Consider the following 10,580-nt stretch of genomic DNA (forward strand, 5'->3'; position numbering starts at 1 on the left):
CCCACCCAATCAGACATAGGAGCCTTTTTCTCCCACGGAAGTCCCTGCTCTCTGGCGGGGACTGAAAAGGGGGTGAAAAAGGTTCTGATTAACTCATTTGAGTTCCGGCTCTTTTTGGTGTGAACGCAACATTTCTGAACTAAAGTGGGAAAAGTACCGCGCTGTGAACGCGGCTATAGTATGTGACCCTGATCCAGGACTGTCAAGCTGCAGCGCCATCTCCTGGGAGCCTTTCTCCATTTTCTTTTCCTTCTGTTTTGTTGCCGAGTGAATGAAATGACGAGCGCTTTAGAACACAGCAGTGCAGAGCAAGTCCTGGATCAGAACCACAGGCGGGAGGCTCTGCACAGGGTTCACACAACATCCACCTTGTGAGGAACAATGTTAGCCTTGAACGGCACAGATCTGAAATATTCACAGTCACGCTCCTTTGTGAAATCCTAGAGGAGCTGCTAACATGATGAAAACATGATAAACAAATATGTTCTCAATAAAACACTGAGACGCAGCCTACCTAACGTTCACACTACGGGCTCAAGTGTTCCGGAAGGAGCAGCTCTGAGTTGTGAAGGAGTATCAAAAAGTCCCAGCTGATGTCAGAACGTCCATCAAACTAATGTGGCACCACAGCTCTGTCAACGTGTGTGTGTGTGTGTGTGTGTGTGTGTGTGTGTGTGTGTGTGTGTGTGTGTGTGTGTGTGTGTGTGTGTGTGTGTGTGTGTGTGTGTGTGTGTGTGTGTGTGTGTGTGTGTGTGTGTGTGTGTGTGTGTGTGTGTGTGTGTGTTGGGCTACGAGTCTTTGAGCGTGCTGATCTGGGCGTAGATCTTCAGTGCGGGCCCCAGCTTGATGTTCATGGTGGCCATGAGGTGGTCCTCCTTCAGCAGCAGCAGGGCCTGCCCATCGATCTCCTGGGAGCGGAACTCCTCAGCCACCTGCAGACAGTCTGCACACACAGTCAGAACACACACAGTCAGAACACACACAGTCAGCACACACACAGTCAGAACACACACAGTCAGCACACACACAGTCAGAACACACACAGTCAGAACACACACAGTCAGAACACACACAGTCAGCACACACACAGTCAGAACACCCAGTCTGCACACACAGTCAGAACACCCAGTCTGCACACACAGTCAGAACACCCAGTCTGCACACACAGTAACACACAGTCAGCACACACAGTAACACACAGTCAGCACACACACAGTCGGAACACAGTCAGAACACCCAGTAACACACAGTCTGCACACACAGTCAGAACACACACAGTCAGAACACACACACAGTCTGCACTCTCTCACTGACTCATCAGAACCACCATCATGGTGTGTGAAGCCCCAGAAGGCCACACAAGCACAATTTATAACAGAACCTTAAACGGATCAAATCCAGAGTAAGATAACAAAAAACAAAGATCATTTGACTTCTGACATTTGAATTGAGTGAACAGATCAATCCGTCCCAAATACATGATCATAATAATGTTCAGATGTGGAGAATGCTCTGAGTGACATCACTACAGTATGTGACACTCACGTTTCTATTGGCTAGCGCTCCAACACATTGTACGTGATAGGCTAAGGGGCAAGACATCTCTAAGCTGTTGACCCATCACTACAGAGCCGTCCAGCTAACCAATCAGAGCAGCTCTGGTTTCTGACAGAGGGTGAAAAGAGGTGCTGCAGCACAGGCTGTATGAGAAAAATAAAGAGCTTTCTGAACATTACAGCATGGAGACATGTTTCAGTAGAGACACTACGTCCTGACAGGAAGCTGAAGAAGAACAATATGTCCTAGTAATTAATGAACTTAGCAAAGGACTTTCTTAATGTACTCCGCTACACCGACTGCTGCGCTGACAACATAATGAAAATACTGATTGAATTCCTTTATATCAGAATCGTAGGTTTGTCCCTGCCCTCTCAACTCTCTTTCTAACAGTTGTTGCACATATAACTCTGTTAGTCTGTTTGCAAAATAGTTATATCTGTAAAACAGTGACCAGCTGGTTTAAGGAAATTCTAAAATTGATCAAAAATGAAAATGTTTGAGTTGATTTGACGCAGAAGTCAGAGTACTGAAAGACAATCGTTGTTAGCTAAAGTCTGCACATGGGAAATGTTGACAATAACTCAAACTAATGCTAATAATAGAACACATTGCCAGACTAAGCTTTTAATCCGACGGCCTCGTTAAAGTCACGTGTGCACACAATCTAGTTTACTTTAACACGACACTCTCACAAATGAGTGAAATGAAACTGCTGATGGAAAGAGAATCCATGTGTAAAGTATTCCTAACGAGACGCAGTCCGACAGATCAGTGAGAGCGAGGCAGCCCCACCTGGCAGAGAGGACATGAACTCATACACCTCGTCTATGTTCCACTGGCCCGGGTCAGAGGGCAGGAAGCAGAAGGGCTGCGTGGCTGACAGGGGGGACGGGGGTCTCTTGTACCCAGGCAGGTCTGAGCATTGGCTGGACTGTCCCTGAGCGGGGTGCAGCGACTGGCCGGTGGAGGGAGAGGCGGCGGCGGCGGCAGCAGGCTTCTGCACAGAGGGGGAACACATCAGTCAGAGAGAGCGGCACGTCACATTCAGAACTAACTGGATGGACTTCGATGACCCGCACGAAACAACATCATCTATTCGTAATACAAAGTCAAAGTGTTGCCTCGCCTTCTTCTTGGGCTCCAGGCTGCAGTGATCCAGCTCTCCGCTCAGCGCCCTCTGCTTCTTCATGTTCTCCAGCGTGGCTTTCCGGTTTGGGAAGAGGCCCACTCTCTTGGTGCACCCCACGTTGTAGCTGCATACAAGGTGAACATCAGGGTTATTATCAACATGTCAATCATTGTTTCTCCAGAAGGTTAGGGTTGGGTGTCGTTTGGATGTCCGATTTCGGCTCTGCGTATCGATGTAGGTTATCATTGATTCTAGATTTGAGCTTTTTGACGAGGTACAAATCAGTTACAAAACCTACAATAATAATCTTCCATTGTTTTTGCAATCACAAGCAATCAGCTGAGCAGCATCAGAACCCGTTCTCCCGTCCTCTCAAGTCTTACACATTCTGCCATAGGGTCGAGACAAGACACAAAGTAATTGTATCGCTATGCCGACAGCCTGTCCAAAGAGAGCACCGTTGCTAAGAAACCGATAAGCTGAAAAGAAATTCAACTTTCTGCGTTAGGTACCGGGCAATTGGATTTTTGGACCCAATCCCTGATAGACCAATACAAATATTATTTACCTATTAGGAATGAATGTATACTGCCGATGCAATAACACTGCAACGTGCATCACACACACTTTCAATGTATTCGTTTTAATACACGCTACTACTTTAAACCACTGTTGAGTGATAACTGTGCTATATACTTTTTACACTTTATTAATCACTGGCTGCGACCTCATCACTTCCATATGTTCCCTTATTCATTTGTTATATTATTTTATCAACAGATTCATGTTCATTATTGACCAAAAAGTCATGTGCATCTTAAAGTGTAAAAGTGACAGTCATATTACAAGTGCTAGGAAATAGTTTTTCTACTGGCATATAATCCATAAAGTATCACGAAAGACCATGATACTCAGGATATTACATCTAAATAAATGAATATACTTTATAATCAGGTGAGTGTGTTGGTTGCAGAATGTCCTGAGCAGCTCAGGACATTCTGCATTGCATGCAGTAATGCATGTCTTCAGAAAGAGATTTGTTTCTAGTTTGTTCTACCACATAAAACACATCAGTAAATACTCCCCTGGTGAACGACACTTCTATGTGTCATAGAAACCGCGTTGTTAACAAGTGACTAAATGAGACTAAATGTTAACGCGCCGAACATTAGCCGCGTTTAGCTTAGCGCTGACCGTAATGTCCGTTGATAGCGTCACGTTAGCTTTTCACTTTTGGTGATTGCATGTACTCAAATAAAAAGTAATTAAAGCCGTTTTAATATGCGGAGATGATCCTGCTGAACAAAACGTGTAAGTATTACAAATGGGTCTTATATGAATATTCCAAAATCCAATGGGAAAATCCCATTGCCTACATCTCGTTCTCTCCGTTCTCTTGACAGTGACTGGTTGACTCGTTAACTAAAACCTGTCCAGGGTTTGATCTCTGGCAGTAGCTTCTCCCAAAGATCAAAGAAAACAGTGTGGTGTGCAATGAACAACCCGGTTCACAGGTTCCTCAAAATATAAGACATAAAACACAATAATAGTAGTGCACGCTCAGCAGTTCAGCATGGTCTACGTTTTTACTTATTTTGTTAATATTATTCATATCTACTTTTTTTAACTTAATCTGCACCCTGTTAAAACCGTAACTCTCCCCGTTGTGGGAGCAATAAAGGAATTGTGATTCGGATCAGTCTAAACTCAGTTGGTGCAGATAGATTCTCCCCCAGCACCTTCCCTGCTGGGCCTTACCGCTTGGCGCACACGTTGGAACAGAACCTCTTGGACCGTTTGAAGACGTAGGAGAAGTCCACCCTGCCACACAGCTCACAGGTCAGCATGGGCTCCTGCTTGGCCTTCAGCTCTGAGGGGAGACACACACCGTGAACCACAACATCCACAGGAACCCGGACGACGCAGAATGAGCCTGGGTTCTTTGATATTAAAGCTATTTTAAGAACAAGTGCGAAAAGCCAGACGTGTGAAAGTGAAGCTTATCGACAGCTAACGGTGAAGCCCTCACATTAATTCATGGTGTGAGCGATATGTCTCACTTCCTCAGATGTATAAGAAAACAATGTGGATGTCAATAGGATTTTTAGAAGAGGAATTTCATTTGAGAAACAATGATGTGTTGCAATTATCACAATATAAATCATACATGTATCACCCTCCCTGTCCTCAGTAGAATGTATAGAACACTTCAGCATGTTGCTATTGCTCTGAGAACTTTCAAACGTTACCCTTTGGTGAGAGGAGGTCCACCTTTGAGTCTGCAGCGTGTCTCCTCAGACTCTCCACGGAGAAAGAGGGACGCTCCACCTGCAGACAGGACGTTACACATGCCATGAATCCCAGGAAACTACAAGAACACATGTACAAGTACGGACAGTTTAAACGGTTCTTTTGTTATATGTGAGCTCAGTGGTGAGAGCTGACAAGTAAGCAGGTTCAAATCCTGAACCAGCCACACACTTCAGTCATCTCCTCTGTCTCCCACTTACAACGTGTCCTCTGTAATAAAGGCACCGTCTGGCCCAAAATAACCTTTACAACATATTTTCTCAGAAAGATAAATAATACTTTTTGATACATGACAGTAAACATAAAAAGAAAGGGTTGGGGGGCAACATTGTTGGCATGACTGCAACTTGTAAGGGAGATCAAGAAAAGGGTATAACATGTATTGCGATGTTTAATGATGTTAGGTGTCCTGACTAAACGTCATGGAAACTAAAACTACATGTAACAACACTGCACTGCACTCACCGAGTCACTAGCTCAGGTCTGGGAATCACACGTCAAACAGAAAGCTTCGAACAAATCACCTGCAGTGAACAGTGGATATGGCCAGTGTGTTTAGGAGCAGTCCACCCCCATGTTCTGTGCGTGTTTTAGGGCTCTGGAGCGGTACTCACGGGGAACGGCTCGGCCCCCTCCTGGATGACGAAGCCCTCTATCAGGTGGGTGAGGATGTGGCACCTCATGAGGGCCTGGGCTGCTCGGCTCTCTCCTTTGCCTCGGCTGCTGTTGCTGTTAGTGTTTCCGTTCCCAGAGGTCATGACTGGAGCGCAGCCTCTGGCCTGTGAACACGAGCAGCATGGAAGCTCAGCCGGGGACCTGCAGCCTCGCATCAATGCACACACCATGCAACGCATACACACGTGGCAATATCGCATTATTAGTATTATTTATTAAGAGTTCTCCTTAGTAACCAATTCCGAATTGAGCAGATATAATGCAGCCTTTGAAAAAAGAAAATGTCCTATTGTTTATTTGTTTACTATGTGGGGATGTAGAGTGGCTCACAATGTGCCACTCCGATCTTTGACTTGGTGTTAAAATACTCCACTACACGCTATCCCGTAAGAGCATCTTTGGGTTATAGTTGGTCAATTTGGACCAAATGTGGACACTACAAATGCTGTGTAGATTAGTAACACAGTACTGCATTATATCATATCAGCATATATGTGTTATGTTTACAATGTTACTGTGAGTGCTAAATACATTTATTGGAATAAAAAGTACAATATTCACCTGTAGTGGAGTATAACAAGTAGCATTCAATGGAAGTACATAAGTAGAGTACAAATAAGTCAAAAAAGGACTTCAGTACAATACTTGAGTAAATGTACTTAGTTACTTAGTTACTTTCCATCACTGGTTTTGAGTAGTACAGTGTTTCCCCTATATACAAATAGTGGCGGCGCAGCGCCGCTGCTGAAATATGCGCGCCGCTGCTAGGGGGCTCCAGCTAGGTACCCAACATTTTTTAAAAAAATAAAAATTAAAATAATAATAAGTGGCGAACCTTTTTCATTTTTGATTGTTTGTTATGTGGATTTGTGTTACTGTATGTTCAATAAAGGTGTATTTTTTCTAAATGTTGAGACATTGCCACTGTATGTACTAGGCAGGGCCGATTTTTGGTATAGGGCACCAGATCTGGGGGGCGCTGCGCTGGTAGCTCTGGGAGGGAAAAAATATTTTTGACCGTTGGTGCTCATCCTAATTTTCGGCCTTGATGTAACAACATTCATAATTAAGTAAATGTAACACCCTTTTCACCCCGGTTACACTTTCCATTTGCCCTGTACGATGGGCGCTGTAAGTGATGAAAGTGGGGGATGTTGGCTTATCAGGCGCCTGCAGCTCACAGCCAAAGTGCGAGCGTGGGAGCGAGAGAGAGAGCGAGGGAGAGAGAGAGAGAGAGGGCGCACCGGTACCGGCGCTGTTGTTATTAGAATCTGGTGCTAGCTGCGCTAACGGATATAAGAAGTAGATGTTTCTACAACCAGGGTGGAGGAGAGCTCTCCTGTCAGACTGAGAGGCTCAGTGAGGTAAAGGACTTTGTGTTTAGATAGTTAATTTTAGTCTAAGTTATCTCAGAGGGCCTCAAACGTTTTGACCACAAATTATGTAAACACATATTTCCAAGGCACTCCTTTATAATTATTAGGATAAATAAAAACAGGTTTGAAATCATTCCAATGTATACTATAGGACAGTAAACCAAAAATATCGTTTAAAGTTGGAGAGATACAAAAATATGCATAAATAAATGTTAACTAGGTCAAATAAGATATGAATGAACAACACAAATAAAATAAGTGACATGTATTTGTTATTGGCTATGGGTTATTGGTTATGTTCACATACTTATTTGATTATTAAAATGTAAACCGATCTTTTTCATATGGGTGTTTTAGAGTTGTACCCCCTAGATCAGGTCTCTAGTAATTGTGTGCTCAAAGTGCACCAGATTGAAGCATTTTACTTTAAATCTTCCCGGGAGGGGCATACCCCCGGACTGCCCTAGAGGATGTGACGTCCACCCCCCAATTAAAACAAGCTCATACAATACTGAATACATTTGAAGCCATTTTGACGGATATGACCTATGTCAACAAGTTTCTGTTTTTTGTAGTGTATTTGCCTTTTTGTAGAGATTTTTCATTTATTCTTTACATATAAAATCTAGGGCAGCAAATTAGCTAGAACCGGCCCTGGTGCTAGGCCTCAAGAGCCTTTCTTGTGCTGACACATAGAAACAAATTGGCATGGCGCACTTCGCACGCGCACACACTAAAAAATTCCATGCGCTCCGCGCTCACATTATACTGGGCCCATGCCTTAGCACCGCTGCTATGACTGCATCCTAGGGGAAACACTGTAGTATGTTATGACTTCTTCTCCTATTTTCCCTCGCTTACCAGTCAGTCTGAGCTGAGCTATGTCATCCCTATTTGTATGCTTTCACTGTCTGTCCATAGCCTTTATGTGCCTTGTATTTATTCTTATGTGTGCTTTTTTTATCTATTCGTGTAATATTATATTTTATTATAATGTTATGTTCATTGTGAAGCACTTTGGCAAACCCTCTGTTTTTAAACTGTGCTATATAAATAAAGTGGATTGGATTGGATTATTGCAATAACCATAAATGTGCAGATCTCAGATTTAAGTCTGGTGGACAGTCTACCCACAGTGACTGTACGATTTCTTTTTTTACTTTTAAGTAAAAGTACTGCATTCGAGTAGCATTAAAAAAACTATTAGAATCCAAATATAGTTAAAGTACCAAAGTAAAAGTAGCCATTATGCAAAATGGCACATTTAAGCACAATATATATATTTTAAGTATTGTATTATAATTATTGATGCAATAATCCCTTAATCACTTCAATGTTGCACTTTGTAAAGGTGGGGTTCATTTGAATTACTTTGTATATTACTTGGTAGCTTAACCTATAATAGTATATCAATATGTATTAAGTGTTTAAATTGTGCATTTATAATCTAAATGTGCAAAATGGTTAGTTACTAAATCTGTGAAATAAATGTAGTTGAGTATAAAGTGTAACATTTGCCTATATATGTAGTGGAGTAAAAGTAAGGTAAAGCCCTCAAGGAAAGTACAAGTACAATACTTGAGTAAATGTACTTAGTTACATTCCACCACTGTTTACTACCTGCCATACACATGATCTGGAATCACATAAATAGCGCTATTTCTTATCAGGTTGTCTGGCAGTGAGTTATAATTGAGTTATTAAGACCAGGTAAACACAAAGCTTTCCCCGGTTTAAAACATTCCGTTTTTATGTATATGGCATTAAGTTAGGGTTATGCACACCAGAGGTGGGAGAAGTATTCAGATCGTGTACTTGAGTAAAAGTAGAAGTACACGTAGGAATATTCCGTTACAAGTAAAAGTCCTGCAATGCAAAGGTTACTCAAGTAAAAGTAGTGATTGTGCAGATTGGTCCATTTCAGAAAAATATATGTTTTATAATGATTGATCATGAAAGTGTTCTCAAAGCTGGTGAAGGTGCAGCTAGTTTGAATGACTTTGTATACTGCAGGGTAGCTTATGACTGTACTCCAGGTGGAACTAAAGTCTGATTAAAGACTTGATTAGATTTTATATTTCTATCTGTAAAGTAACTAACGGTATTACATACATGTAGTGGAGAACAAGTACACGTTTCACCTCTGAATTGTAGTGGAGTAGAATTACAAAGTAGCAACACATTGAAATACTCAAGTAAAGTACAAGAACCACAAAGTCGTACTCAAGTACACTACTTGAGTAAATGTACTTTGTTACTTTACAGCTATGATTCTGTCCAAATCTGCCTCAGTATATCAGATACTGCTAATATCCTTTTGGTAAACTCACAGCCTGCCTAGAATCAAAGCACTGTATCCCAGTGTGAACGTTAGGGGTTTTCTGGTTGTATTGTGAATGAATTAAAGTATTCTGCATTAAAGCCCGCGTTTTTCAAGCCCTTTTAAAAAACAGATATACACTTTGGAGAAGTTAGCTTACTTTAACAGTCTAACAGACTTCTGAATTGAGTTAGAGAGCGGGCGCCGGGCTCGGAAACAATGGTAAGAGAAGAGGAGCTCTTTGTTTAACGGCTCCAAACAACGCTTTCATTCACTCACACTTCCGCGAGGAGCCGCTCCGCCACTTGTAGCCGGGACACACCGGGAGCAACACACCGGGAGCCGCTCAGCGAGCCGGACCGTGGAGCCAGCAGGTTCCCTCAGACACTGGAAGTTACAAGCGGTTCATATCCTCACTGTGTTTGGCTTTCTCATGTTCTCTTGTTCAGCAGCAGACACAACAATCCTCCGGCTGCGCGCGTGCTCAACGACAAAGCCCGAGAGATTCACGTGAAGGACTTCCGGCAACAACCTTTAAAATTAAAGCCTCCACACACTAGTGTCAATACCCGGGATACAAAGCCAGTAGCGTGCGCATTTGTCCGTGCAACAATGTCTCCTGCAGTTTCATACATGTATTCAAATATCTTAAAATGTTACTACTGGACATTTCAAGGGCTTTGAGTTTAGAAAATGCACATCAGAATGTATTAATGTTGTCCAAGTGACACTCTGAGGTGATACAAACAAAAATAAAAAATACATTTGTGGCAACAGGCCTTTTCCTTTTAATTTAATCTGAATTTGAAGAGTATTTAACTCAGATATGATAGTTTGAAGGGCTTTGATTTTAAAATGTCACATCAGATAGTCCTGACATTGCCTGAAAGACACAGGTGTTCTAACCTACTATCACTCTGAGGTGAACATATTCTGTGGCAACAGGTCTCTCTTTAAGTCTTTTTGGAAAATGATCTAAAAAGACATTTAATAAGACATTTTAAAGAGCTTTTTTCACATCAGAATGTGCTGATATGAGTCACTCTGAGGTGGTCTGTTTTCAATCTGAAGAGAAACCAGGACCAGGCACTAGGCTGTTTCCTTTAATGATACTCTGGAACTGCATTAAAAGACACTTTAAGGGCTTACATTTTAATTTTAAAAAGAAAATTATGTTAGTCTTTCTGTGATACTCAAGGTGATCTACTGT

General features: G+C 42.3%; 1 protein-coding gene across 1 annotated transcript; it reads right to left on the minus strand.

The window, feature by feature from the left end:
• Positions 1-788: 788 nt before the first annotated feature.
• Positions 789-9,703, minus strand: LOC117448930 (polyhomeotic-like protein 2). Its single transcript, XM_034086223.1, has 7 exons — positions 9,650-9,703; positions 5,614-5,778; positions 4,939-5,017; positions 4,448-4,559; positions 2,687-2,813; positions 2,353-2,557; positions 789-943 (listed from the first exon to the last, which is right to left on the minus strand). Exons 2-7 carry the CDS (start codon positions 5,755-5,757, stop codon positions 789-791), a joined length of 822 nt encoding a protein of 273 aa, XP_033942114.1. The 5' UTR covers positions 5,758-5,778; positions 9,650-9,703.
• Positions 9,704-10,580: the final 877 nt, after the last annotated feature.

The sequence above is a fragment of the Pseudochaenichthys georgianus genome, chromosome 7 (assembly GCF_902827115.2).
Source record: "Pseudochaenichthys georgianus chromosome 7, fPseGeo1.2, whole genome shotgun sequence".
Lineage (NCBI taxonomy): Eukaryota > Metazoa > Chordata > Actinopteri > Perciformes > Channichthyidae > Pseudochaenichthys > Pseudochaenichthys georgianus.